The sequence below is a fragment of the Eptesicus fuscus genome, chromosome 7, assembly GCF_027574615.1.
Source record: "Eptesicus fuscus isolate TK198812 chromosome 7, DD_ASM_mEF_20220401, whole genome shotgun sequence".
Classification (NCBI taxonomy): Eukaryota; Metazoa; Chordata; class Mammalia; order Chiroptera; family Vespertilionidae; genus Eptesicus; species Eptesicus fuscus.
Window position 1 is genome coordinate 101,210,867 of NC_072479.1, and position 22,152 is coordinate 101,233,018.

Sequence of the window (22,152 nt, forward strand, 5' to 3'; positions counted from 1 at the left end):
TATTTATTTCAGAGAGAGAGAGAGGGAGAGGGGGAGAGAGAGAGAAACATCAATGATGAGAGAGAATCATTGATCAGCTGCCTCCTGCATGCCTCCTACTGGGGATTGCGCCCGCAACCCGGGCATGTGCCCTTGACTGGAATCGAACCTGGGACCCTTCAGTCCGCAGGCCAGCGCTCTGTCCCCTGAGCCAAACCAGCTAGGGCTCATCATTTATGTTTCTATCTCTCTCTTCCTCTCCCTTCTCTCTGAAATCAATACAAATATATTTAAATATACACACACACACACACACAGGCACACGCACACACACACACACACACACACTAGAGGCCCGGTGCATGAAAATTCATGCACTGGAGGGGGGCGGTCCCTCAGCCCGGCCTGCCCCATCTCACAGTCTGGGAGCCCTCAGGGGCAGGAGGTGACCCGGCGATCAGGGGAAGGCGATGCCCCCTTCACACCTCTGCTGCCACTGCCAGCAGTGCAAGCCTCAGCCAGCCCTGGTTGCCTGCACCTTGGGCCGTCCCTAGGCATCTGGGCAGCCGACATCCCAGGCTTACCTGCGCCTCGGGCATCGGCTGGGCAGCCAACATCCAAGGCTTGCCTGTGCCTTGGGCCAGCCCTGGGGCCTGGGGGGCTGAGGGGACTGGGTGCTGCCATCTTTGAGGGAGTGGCAGCAATTAGCATATTCCCTCCTTATTGGCTGTAGGTGCCACCATCTTTGTGAGAGTATGACAGTCAATTAGCATATCCCCTCTTTATTAGATCGGAGACATATATATATATATATATATATATATATATATATATATTTTTTTTTTAATCCTCATCTGAGGACATTTCATTGATGTGTAGAGAAAAAGGGGGGAAGGGAGATGACAGACATCCATATGAGAGAGAAATATCGAGGTTGCCTCTCTGTGTATTCTCTGTGTATGGGAGATGACACTCCTACCAACAGCCACACCGACCAGGACACTTTTGAAATTTTTTAAAATCAACTTTACAGAGGTATAATTGACATACAATAAATGTACCAATTTTACGTGTATAATCAATGAAATATGACAAGCATATACACAACCACAATCAGGATATATAACATTTCAATCACTTTGAATTTTAGTAAATAGTAATACATTGCCTTCTCAAAAGGCCTGTATCAAATTATATGACTACCAGCAGCTTTGGGGAGCACACTTTCTATACTGGATGTTATTGGTCTGTATAATTTTTGTCAATTTGATGGAAAAGGAAAAAAAATCTCATTTTAATTTACATTTATCTGACAACTAAAGAGATTGAGCATTTTCCCTGTTAATAGACCAATCCTGTTTTTCTTTGAAGTGGTCTTCAGTATCCTTTGCCTATTTTTCTATTAGATTATCTTGTTTTTATTAATTTACTAGAGGCCCGTTGCACAAAGATTCGTGCAAGAATAGGCTTTCCTTCCCCTGGCTTCACTCCCGGCTGCCCGGGAGCCGCCAAGTCCTCGCTCCCGGCCGGAGCACCACTCCTGTAGCTCCCTCCGCCTCCCCCCAACCCCTCATAGCAGGCATCCCCCTGCCGGCCGTTTCTGTGCCTGCGTATGCAGATTAACCCTCCATCTTTGTTGGGTTAATTTGCATACTCACTCCTGATTGGCTGTGGAGGTACGGTCAATTTACATGTTTATCTATTATTAGGTAAGATGACTGTGTTTTCTCCACTCTTAGATGAAGATAATGCTTTAGAGTTGAAGAACAATCTTAGGTCATCTAGGACTTAGAGCCTTTCTAGGTCACTGGTTTCCAAACCGGAGTGTGCACCAGAATCAACCAGGGTGCTTTTTGAAAATTATGATTGAGCAGATGGTCTCTTGTGCTATTCTCTGGGTGATTCTTGGAGCCAGTCCTGTGCTGATCGGATAGAACCACTGCTCCAAGTACCTGTGGCATGACCCCTGTGTGGGCCTTATACTTGGCTTTGGTACAGAGATGACTTAGATTGGATGACACACACGTACAGATACCTACCCCCTCTCCACCACATCATCATTCATATGCAAAACCACATATGAATAGAAATCTGTTACAAACCACCTGATTCTGGTGGTCAGATTAACTGCATTGTGGAGCTCAGGTATATTAAATAACTTTAGGCTGTGTTTGACTCCAAAATGAATAGTTGTGCCTTTGTTTTGTTTTTTTCACAAACTACCTCTAATCTTAGAGATTTTTACTTAACTGTAGAACAACTAACATTTAGTAATGAACAAAATTCACAGCTAATCAAAGATGGCTTTGAAAAAGCAAATAGTGTGCAGAGAGGTTTAGCATGAGTAGTAGTAGTATTCTCACCCTCACCTTTCCCCAGTCCACAGTCCTGGGCATCGCCTCATCTTCTGCATTGTGCACTTGGGCTGTCACCTTAGATTGTATGCCACTGCTGCATCTTTCCCTTCTTTCCCAACAGTTTCAGTCGTTTAGCCAGTACCGCTGTAAGACCGCCAAGAAGTCAGAGGAGGAGATTGACTTCCTTCGTTCCAATCCCAAAATCTGGAATGTTCACAGTGTCCTCAATGTCCTTCACTCCCTGGTAGACAAGTCCAACATCAACCGGCAGTTGGAGGTGTACACAAGCGGAGGTGAGTGCCGCTTGCCATCTGTTCCACATGAATAGAGGCCGCAGGAAGTGTGGGGGAGTCACCGCCTCCTAGGGATGGGCTGTTGTTCTCTTTGGTTGTGAATAGTAACTGAGTGCCAAAGTTGGGGGCTACTGGGCTCGGCAGTTGGCTGGCAGACTGAAACAGCACTGAGATGTGCATTTATAAGCCTTTCTACTGTTTCTCCAGGGCCTTTGTTAAGATTTCACACTTTTCTAACTTTTTGGTGTCAGGACCACTTTACACTCTTAATAGATTGAGAAGATCGTAGTTAATCTACGTAAGTTTTTTGGTTGGTTGGTTTGTTGTTGTTTTTTCATTGAGAAGAGAGGCATTTTTACAAATCTCTTTAGTGTCTTGCTTCTGGAAGAGAATGGATTCTCATTTCTATTCCTGGTTTCAGTCTGTTGCAATATGCTGTTTTGGTTGAAGTAAGTAGAGGGGAATCTGGCCTCACAAAGATAATTATTTGGGAAAGGGAGAAGTTTTTTTGTTTGTTTTTAAAAAATATATTTTATTGATTTTTTCACAGAGGAAGGGAGAGGGATAGAGAGTTAGAAACGTCAATGAGAGAGAAACATCGATCAGCTGCCTCCTGCACACCCCTATTGGGGATGTGCCCACAACCAAGGTACATGCCCTTGACAGGAATCGAACCTGGGACCCTTCAGTCCGCAGGCCGACACACTATCCACTGAGCCAAACCGGTTAGGGCAAGGGAGAAGTTTTTAACAGCCTTTTCAGGTGGTATGGATGTTCTTTGATACCACAGTGTAACTTGACAAGCAGTAATGTCTTACAGCTTAGCTGCAGTGAGGAATTTGAAACTGTATCAGTGAACTTTTACTTTGGTACATTAAAATTCTCTCGTTGCCCTAGCCCAGTGGTCGGCAAACTCATTAGTCAACAGAGCCAAATATCAACAGTACAACGATTGAAATTTCTTTTGAGAGCTGAAAACCGACTTCTGCGCATGGGCCACGAAGTTTCAGTCGCACTGTACGTGTGCGCCCGCACGTGGTATATTGTGGAAGAGCCACACTCAAGGGGCCAAAGAGCCACGGTTTGCCGACCACTGCCCTAGCCAGTTTGGCTCTGGATAGAGTGTCAGCCTGTGGACCGAAGGGTCCCAAGGGTCCCAGTTCAATTCTGGTCAAGGGCATGAACCTTGGTTGCAGGCTCCTCCCTGGTCCAGCTTGTGCAGGAGGCAACCAATTGATGTGTTTCTCTCACATCAGTCTTTCTTCTTCCCTCTCCCTTACACTCTGTCTAAAAAAAAAAAAAAATCAATGGAAAAATATCCTCAGATGAGGATAAAAAAAAATGTCACTGGTTTTTCCAGCTTGAATGGGTCTTTTGCACATGCATGATTTTGTAAAATATTGGTTCATTGAGTTGTAAAACTCCAAATGTTGACACTCTGTTAGACTTTTTTTTTTTTTTTGGTTATACAATTTTTAAAAAATCACTGTTATTTTTGCTGTCAACCTCATCAGATAAGCCTTTATTTGGAAGTTGTTGAGCTCATAGTGGCAGATAGAAGTTTTTTGTTTGTTTGTTTGTTTTTAAGATACAAGTTTTATAAAAGTCTAATTTTTGCTTAAAAACTCAGATTTTTCTTTGGCAGCAAACACTGTCAGTTGCTTTCATTGAAGTGTAACAGGCTGGCTTCATTCATTTTTGAGAAAATGGCTGCTAAATGCCTAAATCTAAATGTCCATAGTTTTTGTGTCTGTCATTTTTTTTCAAGTAAAAATGGTGTTTTGTGGAAAAGCCGCTATATATATATTTATTTATTTATTTATTTACTGCAAGTGTGTGGTGGCAAAGAATACAATGACTAGGTACAGTTTGGTGCCACTGCCTGATTTATGCCAAGTTGTCAGTAGTTTTTCCTGGCATTGTTTTTGCATCATTGGTGTAAATTTCAACTCAGTGGTAAAGGCAAATAGCATCTTAGTGTTATTAAGAAAACAGCTTTGACCTTGTGAGCTTCCTTAAAAGGGGGTCTTGTTGAGAGGGAACCTCATATTCTCAGGTGTGTTGGGACCAAAAAGTAAAAAATAACAGAACTGCTACCCTCCACCCAACTGTAGGTAAATTTAAGATTAGCCTAAGGCCAGGCATGCTATTTCCTGGTATTCCTTCGAAGGCAGAGTTATTCCCTGTGGCAGGCAGCTGTAGAGGCTGGCAGTGAGTGAAGAGTTTACTGAGTGACATTCAAGGCTCAAGCCTGCCTGCCTTACCTCTCTCTGCTGCAGCATTAGTGTCTGTCTCTCTCAGGTGACCCCGAGAGTGTGGCCGGGGAGTATGGACGGCACTCCCTCTACAAGATGCTTGGCTACTTCAGCCTGGTGGGGCTTCTGCGTCTGCACTCCCTGCTGGGGGACTACTACCAGGCCATCAAGGTGCTGGAGAATATCGAACTGAACAAGAAGGTAATGAATTGTTTCCTCGGCCTGTCTGCACCTGTTAGGGCAAATACCAGGGAGGTGAAAGAGGACCCACTTCCCTAGGCCAGTTGAAAATGAGAACCGGGAAGCCACTGCAGTGAAGACCGGAACCTGGACAAGGTGGTTCTCTTGGTGTTTACCTAAAACATTCAGTCGTCTTTTGATTCTGTTTCCAAAACAGAATGATAATGGCAGGTATTTGCTATTCAAGTTTCACTAGCCTTAATTAACAGAAGACTTAGTTCTAAGGTGGTATAAATAGTAATGTGATTAATTGTTATTGTTTTGCCTGGCCACATAAAAATGGATGCCTTTTGGTTTAACTTATGTGCCTGTCTTCTATCTGTTCCTTTATGGGGCTTATTTACAGAAGCAAGGAGTAGAAAGCAAGGAAGAATACACAACTGAGGTATAGAGTGTTTAGAGCTGAAAGATTTTGGGGTCACTCGGTCCAGTCCCTTTGTTACAGCTAAGAAAATGGAGGCCTCAGGTCACATAACTACTTGGTGAATGGTATATATAATGCTCAGAACCTCTGACTCCAGCTGACACTAGGCCCCATTAACTTTCAGATCCTATCTGGGATGAGTTGGTTTTGGGCCTCATGGGTGCTTCTTCCATTTCTTTCCACAGAGCATGTACTCCCGTGTGCCCGAGTGCCAGGTCACCACATACTATTATGTTGGTTTTGCATATTTGATGATGCGTCGCTACCAGGATGCCATCCGGGTCTTTGCCAACATCCTCCTTTACATCCAGAGGACCAAGAGCATGTTCCAGAGGACGACATACAAGTATGAGATGGTAAGGGGGCTTCTGACTGTTTTTGGTAAATGCCATCCATACTTTTGCTATTTTAGTATGCTTTTTCAGCACAGTGATTTCTTTATGGCTGGCCTACTCTAGGAGTTTTTTGTTTTGTCTATTAACTCAGATCATGAACACTTTGATAAGGACAGTGCCTCTTAACCCCAGTTGATTCCCATCAGTGCCTACACTTATTTACTCAGCAGCAATTTGTATAGCACTTTGTATAGCCCAGTTCTCTGGGCTGTGGGTATTTAAAAATGAGTTAGATGATGAGGGTATTGTGCTCAAGCAGTTTGCCATGGGGGTAGATGGATCCAAGGACATGTATAGAATTGGAAGGAGCTTTTAGGCAGAGCAAAGCTATGGAGACTTGGAAGTGTATGGTGATGTAGCAGCACAGTAAACCATTTTGGCTAGCGAGCAGAAATTAGTCATACTGGGTGTTAAGATTTTGGTGTAACCTTCATTACCCAGCTGAAGTATTTAGTCTTTGTTCCATAGGCATTAAGGTACCATCAAAGGCTTCTGGGTGAATTGATCATAACTGGTGTGGGAGGCTTGACCTGCTAGTAATGAGTGTGGCAGACTGGAGAGACAGAGTTACCAGGAAAGAATCCAGGAGACAACTAAGGAGGACCCGAAAGTAGGCGGGATTGAATAGAGCTAGAAGAAGGCTTGGGGGAGACATTGGGAAAGTTAACTGAGTGGTGCAAGACAAAGGGGGAAGTCAAGGATCTGTGAAGTGTGCTGGGGAGAATGGTGGGGACTCAGAAAGTCCATTTCTTTTGACCTTACTCCAATCTCACCCTCCACCCCCAGATCAATAAGCAGAATGAGCAGATGCATGCACTGCTGGCCATCGCCCTCACCATGTACCCTATGCGTATCGATGAGAGCATTCACCTCCAGCTGCGGGAGAAATACGGAGATAAGATGCTACGCATGCAGAAGGGTGACCCACAGGTCTACGAGGAGCTTTTCAGCTATTCCTGCCCCAAATTCCTGTCTCCTGTAGTTCCCAACTATGACAACGTGCACCCCAACTACCACAAGGAACCCTTCTTGCAGCAGCTGAAGGTGTTTTCTGATGAAGTGCAGCAGCAGGCCCAGCTCTCAACCATTCGGAGCTTCCTCAAGCTCTACACCACTATGCCTGTGGCCAAGCTGGCCGGCTTCCTGGACCTCACAGAGCAGGAGTTCCGCATCCAGCTTCTGGTCTTCAAGCACAAAATGAAGAACCTGGTGTGGACCAGCGGCATCTCCGCCCTGGACGGCGAATTTCAGTCAGCCTCTGAGGTTGACTTCTACATCGATAAGGTATGGTCGCCCCTTGGGCTAGGTTCTCTGGGGCACTTTCTGTTCATGCATGAGCAATAAATACTGATTAAGCTCCCACTGTCTTCCAGTCACTGTTCTGGGCATTTGGGATACATTGGTGAACAAAATCAACGAAGATTTCTGCACTTTTGCTAACGTTCTAATTTTAAAGAATAGACATTAAACATTGTAATTAAGCAAAAAATTAGGTTAGAAGTTGCCAAGTGCTATGGAGTCAGGGTAGTGGTGGTGGAAAGCCTGGCTGGGTAGCTCAGTTGGTTAGAGCATTGTCCCAATACGCCAAGGTTGTGGGTTCAATCCCTGGTCAGAGCACATACAAGAATCAACCAATGAATGCATAAATAAGTGGAACAACTCATTGATGTCTCTCTCTTGCTGTCTTTCCTGTGTCTAAAATCAATGAATAAATGGGGGAGCAGGGGAGAGAAGTAAATTCTTAAAAAAAAAAAAAAGAAAAAAGGCACAGTTGCAGTATTAAATAAGGTGCTCAGGATAAGCTTTGTAGAGAAAGTGAAATTGAAGTTAAGACTTGAAGGAGGTGAGGAAATGAGCCAAGCAAATATTTGATTGAAGAGCATTTTAGGCTAAGGGAGCCTGAACTTCTTATAATGGAACTAGGTGCTCAGTGCATGAATTCGTGCACCTCGAAAGGAACTGTGGGCAGGGCTGCAGTGGCCCGTCCTCCGCATCCCCACCCAGCCCCTCCCACCATGGCTCCTCGTCCCCTGTCTGCTGGTAGCCCCACTCCTGCCGCCACTGCTCCCATGCGCCAACAGTGCTGGCCCTGCTTGCACCCACTGGCAGTGTGGAGTGATTGGCCGATCACCCCTCAGAAGCAGGAGGAGGTGGAGAAGCCCTGAGGGGCGAATAGGGCTGGCAGTCACTGCTCGCACCCACTGATGGCACTGAATGATTGGGGCTGGCGCCGGCAGCGGGTACAAGTGCAGGGTGGGATTTCGTGAGCAAAGAATTTTCAGTAACCACCAGAAGCTCTCCCCAATGACAGGGCCCAGCGCCCCGCCTTGCTCTGGCGCCCCTGCTCACCTGCTCCACCATCCTGTCGTGGCCGATACCTGCCATGTTCCATGCACACCCCCTAGTGGTCAGCGCACGTCATAGCAACCAGTTCTGTTCAGTCTATTTGCAAATTAGGGTTTTATATAGACAGATTATAATGTATGTGTTCCTTTTTTTGTTGTTGTTAATCCTCACTAGAGGATATTTTTCCATTGGTTTTTATTTTTATTTTTTTTTTATTTTTAAAATATATTTTATTGATTTTTTACAGAGAGGAGGGAGAGGTGTAGAGAGTTAGAAACATCGATGAGAGAGAAACATCAATCAGCTGCCTCCTGCACACCTCCTACTGGGGATGTGCCTGAAACCAAGGTACATGCTCTTGACCGCAATCAAACCTGGGACCTTTTAGTCCGCAGGCTGATACTCCATCTACTGAGACAAACAGGTTAGGGCTTTTCCATTGGTTTTTAGAGAGAGTGGAAGGGAGGAGGATAGACAGAAACAACCATGTGAGAGACACATTGATTGGTTGTCTCTCGTACGCACCCCAACCAGGGATTGCAGGGCCAGGGATTGAGCGTACAACCAAGGTATGTGCCCTTGCCAGAATTGAACCTGGGATCCTTCAGTCCACTGGCCAACGTTCTATCCACTGAGCCAGATTGGCTAGCGCCAATATGTGCTCTTTTTGTGTCTAGTCTCTTCTGTTCAACGTTACATTTGAGAGAATCACATCCAGTGTTGTGTGTAGCAATAGTTCATTCATGTTCATCGCTCTAGTCAATATCTACCTTAATTTTTGACTGCCTTTTTTTTTTTTTTTTTCATTCTTGCTGCTAATGGATATTTGGGTGGTTTTGTCTATTGCAAAAAGTGCACATAGGGCTTTATGGGGTAGCTGTCAATGGTCCATTTACGTTTTTGGTTTTGGGTTTTTAAGCCTTATGCTTTTGTATGCACAATCAATATAGCGTTGGTTTCCTCTCTGGAGGAGAGGAGGGTTGAGGAACAGTATTGGTTTTCCCTGTTGGGATTTTAAGTTCAAGTTGGACATTTTAATGTCCTAGTGAGGCTTTTTAAAGAAGCAATTTGTTTTGTTTTCTTAAGTGAGTCTTTTCCCCCCAGACTTAAAATATGCTAGATTTCTAGAATTGTTTTTTCTATAAAATATCACTTCCCCCTTTGCTTCCCCCATATACACTCACAAGTTAAGAAAATGCTCTTTTTTTCTTTATTTTTCTTTTTTTGTTTTCTCTCTCTCTCTCTCTCTCTCTCTCTCTCTCTCTCTCTCTCTCTCTCTCTCTCTCTCTTTTGGTCTATTTATGTATGCACACCTCACTCTGTTCTCCATGTCTCTTAAACCCTTCTTCCAACTTTTTGTTTCTTTTACTCTGGATAATTTTGTTTTGACTGATCATTCTATCCCTAATAAATCTCTTCAGCTCTATTTCTTGCTTTCTGTAATTCTTTCTTGCTCATAGTGCAATGTGTCCTTATGTGCTTGAGTATTTTTTACTATAGAGGGTTCATTTGACCTTGAAAAACTATTTGTTGACATTCTTTGAAGGCTAGGGTGAATATTCATTTCTCTAGAGGTTATTTGTTTTTTCCTCTTAAAAGTTGCCTAGAGATGTTACTGGTCTGGGACCAACATAGACTGAGCTTACAAGACTGTGGTTCCCTGGATCAACCAGGCGGCAAGCTTAGGCTGCAGATTATCAGAAGAATCACCTTGTGTTTCTAATGTCTCAGGGATGGGTCTTTTTTCTTTCTTTATTCACCTCTCCACTCTTGGAGAGCATTGCTTGGTGTCAGGAGTGGGATGGCAGGTCTCTTCTGGTTTATTTTTAGCTTGAGGATAGAGTCCTTTAGGATCCCAGCATTATAAGGAGGGTCTTCTGTTAGACTGGCCCTGGCCTTGGTTTACTCCTCTGTCCAAATTTTCTAGGATTAGCAAATGCCCTCAGCACGGATGGGGCTTCTATGCCTTGCTTAAGGAATAGTTCTTCATTCTCTTCTCAACTCTTTGATGCTTTAAGGAGATTTAATTTATTCTGCATTTTTAGTTGTTTTAAGAAAATGTGTTGATCTAAACATCATTAATTTTTTGACAGTGTTCTAGATGACTTAATATATTCACAGTGTTGTGTAACCATCTTCACTAATTCCACAATATTTCCATTACCTCCAAAAAGAAACTCCCTGCAGTCATTTTCAATTCACCTAATCTCTGGTAAACCAGTAATCTGCTGTCTGTCTCTAGATTTGTTTTTTTTTTTTTTAATGAATCTTTATTGTTCAGATTACAATTGTTTCTCCTTTTTCCCCACATATCTCCCCACCCCCCAGTTCCTACCCCCCCTCTGCCCTTTCCCCCCCCCCCCCCCCGCTGTCCTTATCCATAGGTGTATGATTTTTGTCCAGTCTCTTCCCATACTCCCCACACAGACACCCCTTTCCCCCTGAGAATTATCAATCCACTCCCATTCTATGCCTGATTCTATTAAGTTCACCAGTTTATTCTGTTCCTCAGATTTTTAATTCATTTGACTTTTAGATTCACTTGTTGATAGATATGTATTTGTTGTTCATAATTTTTATCTTTCTTCTTCTTTTTCCTCTTTTTAAAGAATACCTTTCAGCATTTCATATAATGCTGGTTTGGTGGTGATGAACTCCTTTAGCTTTTTCTTATCTGTGAAGCTCTTTATCTGCCCTTCAATTCTGAATGATAACTTTGCTGGGTAGAGTAGTCTTGGTTGTAGGTTCCTGCTATTCATCACTTTGAATATTTCTTGCCACTCCCGTCTGGCCTGCATGGTTTCTGTTGAGAAATTAGCTGATAATCGTATGGGAGCTCCCTTGTAGGTAACTAACTGTTTTTCTCTTGCTGCTTGTAAGATTCTCTCTTTGTCTTTTGCTCTTGGCATTTTAATTATGATGTGTCTTGGTGTGGTCCTCTTTGGATTCCTTTTGTTTGGGGTTCTGTGCGCTTCCTGGACTTGTAAGTCTATTTCTTTCATCAGGTGGGGGAAGTTTTCGTTCATTATTTCTTCAAATAGGTTTTCAGCATCTTGCTCTCTCTCTTCTTCTGGTACCCCCATAATTCTGATGTTGGTTCGCTTGAAGTTGTCCCAGAGGCTTCTTACACTATCTTCAACTTTCTGAATTCTCTTCTCTTCATGCTTCTCTGGAGGAGTGTCCTTGGCCTCTTTGTATTCCAAATCTTTGAGTTGATTCTTGCAATCCTCTAGTCTGCTTTTGGGTCTCTGTATAATATTTTTTATCTCAGTCAGTGTATGTTTAATTTCTAGTTGGTCCTCATGGAATTTATCGGCCTTTTCCATGAAATTCTTGAAAAACCTTATAACCGTGGTTTTGAACTCTATGTCCAGTCGCTTGTTCTCCTCCATTTCTTTGGTTTGTGATCTGTTTCCTTGCCTTCTCATATTCTCTGCTTCCCTAAGTTGGTAGGGTAGTTTTGTGTACAAGGTGTCCTATTGGTTCAATGGGTCAGCCTCCCAGTTACCTGAGGTGGACACTCTTGGTGTACCCTTGTGTACTGTGTGTCCCCCAGCAGGAGCTACAGCAAGGGCTAGTTTTCTCCTCCTTTGCTTGGGCGGTTTTGGAGCAGTCTGACTGGAGCTGCAGTTAATTTGGTTGAGCTGCCCCAGAACAGGCCATTTATATGCAAAAGCCGCTGAGTGGAGCCTGGGAGGGTTTGTAGAATGTGCGGGGCGGGGTCTCAGGGCTGGGCGGGGTCTCAGGGCGTCACTAGGCTGGGGCGTGGCCAACGGCGATGGCTGCGGTCAGCTGTCTCTGCCTTTCCACTTTTCCAAGTCCCTGCGCCCTGCGCTTCAGCGCAGTAAACAATGATTGCTGGGCGCACCACCGCAAAAAAGTCACTCTCACTTTCCGACCCGATGGCCGAGAGTCCAGCTTCTCCCCGTAGGTGCCTGGGTCCCCCGAGTGTCCCCAGAAACTGGATTTCAGAGTGATCGGGAGCTTGTCTCCCTGCGGGTTGAAGAAAAGCCGCGCACCCAGCCGTCCGCCTCCGGCCCGATTCGCGTGCCTCCGTACCTCAGCTTTTCAGCGATTGTGTTCCTTTCTCTTCTTAGTTGTAAATCTTCCACTCAGCCAGCTTTCCCGTGGTTCTGGGTGGTAGACGTTTTTGTCTTTTAGTTGTATTTTTGAAATTGTTGTGTGAGGCAGCAGATTAGTTGTTTAACTATGCCGCCATCTTGGTTCCTCCTGTCTCTAGATTTGTCTATTCGTAATAGTTCATATAAATGGAATCATAAAACATGTGATTTTGTGTTTGGCTTCTTTCATTGAGCATATTTTTAAGTTTCGTCCAGGTTGTATCATGTATCAATACTTTTTTCCTTTTTATGGCTGAATCACATTTTGTTAATTAATTATTTGATGAGTAATTGAGTTTTAACTTTATCTATTGTGGATAACACTGTTGTGAATATTTGCATACACATTTTTGTGTGAACATATTCTCTTGTGTATATACCTGGTTGCCAGGTCAGTTTGGGTAGAGAGTGCTTTTTAAAAAAAAATTTTTTTAAAATATTTTTATTGATTTCAGAGTAGAAGGGAGAGGGAGAGAGAGATAGAAACATGAGTGAGGAGAGAGAATCATCGATCAGCTGCCTTCTGTACGATCCAGCCTGTGACATCCTGGTTCATAGGTCAATGCTCAGCCACTGAGCCACACTGGCTGGACTCGGTACTTTGTTTTTGAAAGCTCATCTCGTTAAACATAATCCTCTCATTTAGAGTTTATGGCTTTTGGAAGACTTGGTGTTTGTCAGAATTCAGCTGTCCTTGACGTGAACACTCACCAGAAGAAGAAACACATCAGTAGTGGAAAGTTTTTCAGTGTGTTTTCTTCTTTTTTGTTGTTGTTGTTATTGTTTCAATGTGTTTTAAATCATGCTTTTAAAAATCAAAATTGTTGGTCCCTTGAGGTGTCACATCAACTACCTAAAGTTCTTTTTTCAGTTTATTCCCAGTGGCTTACATATACACATTCTTTGGCAATATCAGGAACCTGCTGCATACCTGTGTAATATCTTAGTGACTTGATGAATTAGTCCCTAATATCTGGATAGTCTTCAATAAAACACTTCTCCCAAGAATTAGCAGCTTGATTATAATTAATAAGACTTTGCTATGAAATTGTATTTAGGTTAAATTAACTATAATATGAGTCAGTCCCGAATGGAAAAGGTTTTAACTGCATGTTTTGTTTTTATTGTTTCTCTTCCTGGTTCAGGTGTGTCTTTGGCAAAATACTGCTTTTGGGGTGGGAGGGTGGGGGTACTTTTTCTCATCCCTGACTTGAAAAAATCCTGTCAAAGTTTCAGAAAGTTCTTGGGTCTTAAGGTGGATTATGTAGGAACTTACAGGTAAAGTGGTGTTCGACAAAATATTTTGAGCTTAAGAACAAATTGTAAAATCTGGGCTAATTTGCAACCCGTGTATGAGAATGAAATGCTGTTTTAAATGTTTTTAATTGCCAAAAAATTCGTGTTCATTGGAAAAGACTACAAAATAAAAGTAATGAGTTAGCAAGAAGAAAATAAAAATCAGTCATCTACAAAGAGCTGCTATTAACTGGAAAAGCACTTTCTGGGTTTATCTAGCAATTAGCATTGTGATTATCTGCAAGTATGTAAGTGGCTCCACCGCACTGCTTTTATCTGACTTTGCTTTTCCCACAGGACATGATCCACATTGCAGACACCAAAGTTGCCAGGCGCTATGGGGATTTTTTCATCCGGCAGATTCATAAATTTGAGGAGGTGAGAGGTCTGAGAGGTGTCTGGGCTGGGGACAGAAGTTAGGAACTAGGTGGGAGTTTTAATCTTTTTCTTTTTCTTTTTTATTTTCAAGAAAGCCCCAAACTAACCCTTTAAGTTTCTGAGCTAGACTGAGTAGCTGCTTAGGGTTTGGGAGTGGGTTGGGCCTGTAGGAGTTGCTGTGTCAGCCTTCTCTGGAGCATCTCTTTCCAAGATCTCCCTCTGCGGATGGCCAGCAGGCCTTGTCTCCCTCCCTAGTATTTCCTAATATGGGTGGATTCACTGCCTGCTCTCACCCATCCCTCCCCATTTGGCAGTTATTCTGCAGCTTAGACAGGTCTGGCCAGTTCCGCAGGCAAAGGACAGGGAGCAGCTCTGTTTTGACAGACTTGGTGCATTCCATGTCTTGCCCTAGGAGAGGTCTTGTGGGTCAGGCCAAACACTACTAGGGTATTGGGTCTCTCTTTGTCCTGGTGCTTTGAGTCCTCCAGCAGAGGTCACTGCACTGCTGTGGTCCATGCCACCAGCTCCTGCAGGGTAGCAATACAGCCCTGGCAAGCCTAGCCACTGAATCCCTTTCCTGTGTATAAAATGGGCAGAACAGTGTGGGGAAGGTGTGTGTTTGTTGAGGGTGAAGAGCAAGGAGTAGAACAGTGTGAAAGAACTGTGAGAGGTCCTGTGAATGTCCGGTGGAGGACCTATCTGGGCCTTTACACGGAGTAGCTGCCCCCACTCACATCAGAGACCCCGCTCCCTGACTTCAGAGGGCCGGCCTGGAAGTCTTTGACCTGGTGATCACGCACACCGTAGGACAAGGCTTACCTTCTTTTTTTTTTCTCTTCTAGCTCAATCGAACTCTGAAGAAGATGGGCCAGAGACCCTGAGTACATGCACACTCGCATTAGTCATGAAGTTATTTTGATGTCGTCATCAGTGGGGAGTGTTCTTGCCACTGTGGATGGAGCTTTTACCTAGCTCAGTCATCAGCCTGTCAACCGAGTTGCAGTTAATTTGAGTCAAGGACTGAAATGTTTTCAGTAGGTCTCAGTAAAGGATCTTCCTTTGGAGCCAGATTTGTCATCTCATTATTGTTGGGGAGCATTTGTGGATGAGGGCAACAATAGGTAATTTCCCATGTGTCTTGATGCATCAGTTATTGGTGTATTTGTTTTTTAAGTCTATTCTTTTTTTTAAAAAAAAATATGTTTTTATTGATGTCAGAGAGGAAGGGAGAGGAAGAGAGAGATAGAAACGTCAATGATGAGAGATCCACTGGGGATTGAACCTGCAACCCAGGCATGTGCCCTGACCGGGGGGAATCGAACTGTTACCTCCTGGTTCATAGGTCAGCGCTCAAACACTGAGCCATGCTGGCTGGGCAGTTATTAGTGTTTAAATTGAATTATTTAATCCCTGTATTTATAAAGTACCACACAGTTCATAGGACATTTTCACTTTCAGTATCTTATTTGCACCTCACAAGAATCCTCTGAGCATGCAAGTTGGCACAAGTGCCACTGAAAACCTCCTACTGCCAGGAACTGTGCTAAGAAGAATCCATGTACATTGCTTAACCTTACAGCTCACGGTTAGCAGTAGTTGCCCCATTTTATTGATGAGGAAACAGACTCAGGGAGTTAAGTGACTTGATCAAGCTCGAATAGTTATACAAAAAGCAAGAGTTGGCTCCAAATGACTACATTTTTCTACTGTCTTCTGCTGGCCAGGTCTTCTGATTCAAAGGTCTTCACAGGTGTAAGTGAAGGCTCTCAAGATAAGATTGTCCTAGACCAGTGGTCAGCAAACTGCGGCTCGCGAGCCACATGTGGCTCTTTGGCCCCTTGAGAGTGGCTCTTCTACAAAATACCACGTGCGGGCGCACATGTACAGTGCGATTGAAACTTCGTGGCCCATGCGCAGAAGTCGGTTTTCAGCTCTCAAAAGAAACTTCAATCGTTGTACTGTTGTTATTTGGCTCTGGTGACTAATGAGTTTGCCGACCACTGTCCTAGACTAGCCAGGTGGCCCCTCAGTCCACTGGCAAATGCCATTATAAGACACACAGAGACACAAGGAGAAGGCCACATGCAGACAGGCAGAGATTGGAGTTATGCAGCCTGCAACCACCAAAGTGGGGAGAGGCAAGGAAGGGTTCTCCCTGAGAGCTGACCCCTTGATTTGGGACTTTGGCCTCCAGGATGTGAGAATAGTTCCTGTTTTAAGCCACCAAGTTCATGTAATTTGTTACAGCAGCTGTAGGAACCTACGTGTATCAGGCACGCTTTAGGATTTTATGCTGAGGTTGGATCCTTTTCCTCCCGGTGAGCCTGCAAGGCACTGCTAGGCACGGGGGAAATGGAAGTGCATAAAAGACAAAATCCCTAAAAACAAACTACATTTAAAAATTTTTAAATTAAAAACAAAAGCTCTGGTCAGTGTGGAAGGCAACTGATTGTTTCTCATATTGATGTTTCTCTCCTCTCACCTCTCCCCCACCCCCAAACCCCTGCCACCATACTTTCTCTAAAATCAACAAAGAAAACACATCTTCCTCGGGTGAGGATTTAAAAAAAAAAAAAAAAAAAGAACCAGAACAAAATCTCTGTCCTTGTGGGTTTAAATTTTAATGGGTGGAGACAGGTGATAAACCATATTTTGTGTGTTGGATGGGGATACATGTTCCAGAGAAAAATCAAGGACAGGAGTCACCATTTGGAATAGGATAGTCTGAAAACAACACATTGATGGGTATCTTTTGGGCAGATACCTGAAGTTGCATATACCCAGGGACACTGAGTGCAAAGGCCCACATTTTGTGTGTTGAGAGAAGGTAGTGAAAAGGTCATTTGGAGCAGAGTGAGCAAAGGAGAAGGGAGGGTGAGGTGACACTCCCCGTCATATGTAGGGCCCTGTAGATGGCTGTAAGGACTGAGGGGAAGCCATTCTTCACCAGGCAGGTTACAGAGCTTGGTCCAGGTTCCCAGAGCTGAAGCCTGCACTGTGTCTGGGACCCATCCTACAACTCGGCCCCACCTCCCAACGGAAGGAAAACACAAGCAGCCTCTCTGAATAAGTAATAAGTCCAAACAGTCATGGTGCTCTTGGTAGCTTTCCAAGCACTTCATTTCTTACCTTCCAGTAAGATCCTGACAGTGCAGAGTTGGGATCCTGCCAAGCATTTTGATTGCCAGGCCATTGCCAGCCAGGCCTCCTTACCCCCGACAGTGCCTTCCTCCCTGGTTCCCTGGCCTAAAGGACGGCCTATCCAGCACCATCTCTTCTGTCCCCATTCCAGTCCTGACATTGAGCAATGGTGGCTCACAGGCATTCAGATCCACCTGAGCAGCCCCAGGGTTAAGGCTTTGAATTCAACGCCAGAGTCTCCTAGTTCATGTCAGTCTCCTGTCCCCATTGTGGAAATTATGCTAGGTCAAGGTGTGCGGACAGCCTCTCAGCACTCCTCTCACCTTGCTGGGAAATGGGCCATTTCAGAAGCCCAAGGTCACGGACACTGTGTACGTGCCCAGTTTGGGGCCATTTCCCAGTGGCTTGGTTCAGGTCCAGTGGCAGTGCTGGCCAGCCAGCAGCCCTTGTGAGGGGACAGGCACAGCTGAACTCCGCCTGGTACTTACTGCGCTAGGAATGCAGGGCATTCAGCAGCTGCAGCCAACTCGCAGGGTTTTTATTCTTGCTGCCCGGAGAGGAGGAAGTAGGTTCATAACCCTCCCATGCGGGAAAGGAGTGAGGGTATTGTCAATCAAGGAATGGGGAGCTCTGGGTGCTCCCAGCACCCTAAACACCCCGCACCAGCAGAGTGTGGGCTTGGGCTTGGTCAGACCTGGGTTTGAATCCCGACTCCACATAGCAGTTGTGTAATCAGGGGCCAAGTTATGTAGCTTCTCAATGCCTCACTTTCCTCATCTATAAAATGGGGGTAGTGCCAGCCTCAGGGTTCTGTTGGTTAAATTATATAAAGTACTAGCACTGCACCTGGCTTTCGGGTGTGATTAGGGAATGAAGGTGATTATTATTAGCTGTCTGCCACCTGAGAAATCAGTCACAGATTATAGCGACAGAAAGGTCATGTGTGGATCTGAATGGCTACTTTGTGGTAGAGCTGGGGCAGCCTCCAGACTCACCCAGGGTTTTTGCCCATCTCGGTTCCTCTGGGGACCAAAGGCAGCCCGTGGAGAGACAATGCAGAGGCCGGTCCACAGAGAGGCTGAGGCACTGTCTAGAGTGGTCCATTGGCACAGGAGGTGGCTCACACAGCGGGCAGCGGGCATGGGGAGGGGCAGGCGATTCAAGAGCAACTTGGGATGTTACAGAGGACAGGCCTTGGCATTGGTCGAGTGGGAGTGGTGGGGAGGGAGATGCCCAGACCTCTGCATTCGAAGCTGGGGAGAGAGTGGAGCCACGCTGAGATGGGGTGGGTGGAGCAGGTTCGGAATAGGAGGCCTATGCAGGTGGGTAGAGAACTGAGGTTACACATGAGTTTGAGGTGCTTATGAGACATCCTGGTGGACATGCCCAGGGTGTAAGAATTTGGGCAGAGGCAGTGAACAGCTGGGGCTGGAACCCTGGTCTTCAGACCCCAAAGCTAAGAACAGGTTCCTCGCCACATAGACCAGCCTCTGGGGGCCTCGGCTTCCTTTCACAGCGTCTCTCTCTGGCTTCCTCACACCCTGGACTACAAGCTCAAAATGGGGTTTCTCTTTCCAGTATGGCCTTGACCTTAGGTGGCTGCTGACCACCTTCTCCTCTGCAGAATGAGGCAGCTGTTGTCCAAGAACTCCTCTGCAGTTCTAGAATTCTGGGTTACATCCAGAATCAGGCCAGGCGCCCTGGGAGCACCTGAGAAAGGCAGCATGTGGGATCAATGGTCTTTGCAGTGAAAAGGCTGTAGAATGAATACATGATGCATGAGGAAGTGAGTGAACCAGGGTTGAATGAAACCATATAAGGGTACAGCAGAGCCTGAATAATATGTTTTGTAGCGTCATTTTGTTAAAAAGTTGATGAAAAAAAATTCCCAGCGAGGTCACTCCTTTGTGGAGTCTGCACGTTTTTCCATGTCTGTGCAGGTTTTCTTCAGGGACTTGCTTCCTCCCACATCCCAAAGACGAGCACGCTAGGGGAATTGGTGGGTCTACGTGGCCCCGATCTGAGTGAGTGGAGGTGCGCGAGTGCTCCCTGCCGTGGGAGGGCATCTTGTTCAGGGTGGGTGGGTCCTTGAGCGGCTGGGAGAGGCCACCCGTTGCCTGAATTGGAATAAGGGGGTTGGAAAATAATTCTCTTAGTTGTTTTTATTAATCGTTCTTAAGTGGATGGATAGCTTACATTTGTTTAAATGTTTAATATTAGAAGTATTTGGGGGACTTGTTTAGAAGTTTGGTGGTGTTTTTGTGACCCGAAATAGGCTGTAGGAACTTAACTGTTGTTTCAATTAGCTGATGGTAAGTAAAACTGGTTTCATTATACTTCATTTCACTTAAAGTCACAGTTTCCAAGAACCTGTTGATAACGTTACGAGGATTTACTGTGTGAATAAGTGATGAAGTGTGCCTTAAATCCTTTCTAGAACATAGAGGTGTGGAATGAATAAATGATGAATGTATGCACTGTCTAGCAGTCTCTTAGCAAATGAAGACCAGCTCTGCTGTCACTGGCTCTTCCTAACAGTGGCCTTTCATCCCCGCCCAGCCTGCCCTACATGGAGAGGGGCTGGAGTATGCTGTGCTGGGGGTCAGAAGCGGCCTCCGGTGCGGGGAAAGGGCATCAGGAAGAGGCTGAGAGGGAGAAAGGGGCTGCAGTTGGAAGATCCAAAGCTGACCTGCAGTTTCCTGAAGTTTTCCGGAAAGAGGAGGGTTTGGGAAGCAGCAAATCATCCCGGTTCCTGTGGCTCCACATTCTTGTCAAACCTGCACCTGAAAATCGGAGCCTTTTCTTATAGGTACCTCCCATCTACCCTTGCTCTCAACCCCGTATCTTTCCCTGGGGCCAGTGGACACGGGAGTGTGGACTTCGCTCTCTGGTCACGGTTGGGAAGTGGCAGGGAACTCGGGTTCACCCTGACGCTGCACCCTTAGAAGCTGGGAGATTTCAGGCACGTTGCTTAACTTCTCAGCCTCTGCTTCCTCATCAGTAATCCTCCCCCAGGTGCCTGGCCCTCTAGTCTCAGCATGTAAAGCTGCAGAGTGTGATAACATGAGGTTACTCGCATCCGTCCTGGTTGTGTTGTTTGCCTGGAGAAGTGTGCCCTCTCTAACCTCTGTGCAACTTAGAGAAAAAAGCAACTCACGCTTAGAGCTTCCCCAGACAAGTCTCACTTTCTGTTTCAGACAGGAAGAGCCGCCTTGCTCACGCTCTGTGTGCACACTCATGTCCTTTTCTAGTGTCTGACGGGCTGTCAGGTGGTCTGACCTTCTGGCTAACTGCAATCTCTCCAGCCTGACAGCCCTTGCTGGTCACTCGGTCCTCAGAGGAGAGGTGTCAGGAGGCTCAGAAATCATTTCCTGTTTCCTTTCTGTCCTTCCTGCCAGATCTCTGCCCCTGAGCCTCCTGTTTAGCAGCAGGAGCTCAACTACTAGTGCCTTGAATACTAGATCAGCCCGCAGCACCCACCCGCTAGCCTGCTGGGGGAACCCCAGAACCAGCATGTTCATTGCAGTTGGAAGTGAGATGGGAGCGTAGTGGGTGGGGCCCCTGGGACTGTGGAGCTGGGGTTCCTGGGAGGGTTCTTGCTCACCAGGCTCATAGCTACATAACCGTGAGTGAATTTACAGTGAAAACTAGGTGTTCAGTGAACGGGACACAATGCCTGCCTCGACAGCTGTGTGGCTTCAAGCAGGCTGTGCCCTCACAGCCTTATCCTCGTCATAAATGGGACAATGTGATAGAGTTGTGAAGAGTCAAAGAGGCCTGGCTGGCGTGGCTCAGTGGTTGAGCATCAATCTATGAACCAGGAGGTCCCGTTTGATTCTCCGTCAGGGCACATGCCCAGGTTTCAGGCTCCATCCCTAGTGTGGGGCATGCAGGAGGCAGCCAATCAATGATTCTCATGATTGATGTTTCTATCTCTCCCTTTCCTTTCCTCTCTGAAATTATATATATATATATATATATATATATATATATATATATATATATATTCACACACACACACACACACATATATATATGTATATAAATAAATAAAAGAATCAAAGATGTAGTAACAGCACACACACACACACACAATGTCTGCCATATGGTTAATGTTCATAAAGGTGAGCTATCAGTATTGAGGACCTCACAGTCAAGTGGGGAGAGACATATGTACAAATAAATGCCTCAAAATATGGGCAACTGTTCAATGCCACCTCCTCCGTGCAGCCTTCAGGGATGTACCCTCAGGCAGAAGATGAGAGGCTCCTTCTGGAAGCCCTGTTGCACTTCGCTTATCTCTCCATCACATCCCTTATCTTGTCGTTCTGTGACTGTTTATTGCAGTTTCTGTGTGTGTCTCACACACTGGTCTGCAGGTCCCCCCAGGGTGGGCATCTGGAAACTCGAATCTGAAATCAACAAGGATATCCCCTCTGGGTTCCATGTAATTCTAACCTTAATTCAGTCCTGCAGTTTTGGCTTCTGTCTGGCTTATCAGGGAAGGCTTCAGGGAGGAGGTGATGGCTGAGCTGGGCCTTGAAGCCTGTGTAGGATTTAGAACAGCAGTGATAAGCATTTCAGAGGTAGTCAAAAGGGGCAAGGGACAGTGCGGCAGGTTGAGACCTAATCTGTAGCAGGGTGTGAGTGTCGGGGATGAGGTTTACTTCCAGCTCCCCCTCTACCACCTCAGGCAAACACATCCCCTCCTTGGGCTCCAGTCTCCCCTCTCAGGTAGCATGTGGTTCTCTCTGTCCTGGAAGCGTTGTGTTGTTTGGGGGTAAGCAAGCCCACCTGCCCAGTTCCGGGTGGATTTTCCAGAACGTGTCTGTATGTATATGTGGGCAGCAGCATGGCCTGTGGGGAAAGGCTTGAGAGAGCTGAGCTATCCTCAGACATAGCTGGGATTCCAAGGGACCAGGCCTCA

The 22,152-nt window shown here is 45.6% G+C and overlaps 1 protein-coding gene across 2 annotated transcripts in view; it reads left to right on the forward strand.

Moving 5' to 3' along the window:
• EIF3L (eukaryotic translation initiation factor 3 subunit L) overlaps positions 1-15,148 on the forward strand; it is a 30,363-nt gene extending 15,215 nt beyond the window's left edge. For both annotated transcript variants that reach the window (XM_054719503.1, XM_054719504.1), the window contains 6 exons: positions 2,458-2,629; positions 4,931-5,085; positions 5,734-5,904; positions 6,730-7,227; positions 14,004-14,084; positions 14,927-15,148. In XM_054719503.1, the coding sequence (XP_054575478.1) occupies positions 2,458-2,629; positions 4,931-5,085; positions 5,734-5,904; positions 6,730-7,227; positions 14,004-14,084; positions 14,927-14,965 (1,116 nt within the window). In that variant the 3' untranslated portion in view covers positions 14,966-15,148. The remainder of the gene's footprint in view (positions 1-2,457; positions 2,630-4,930; positions 5,086-5,733; positions 5,905-6,729; positions 7,228-14,003; positions 14,085-14,926) is intronic.
• Positions 15,149-22,152: the final 7,004 nt, after the last annotated feature.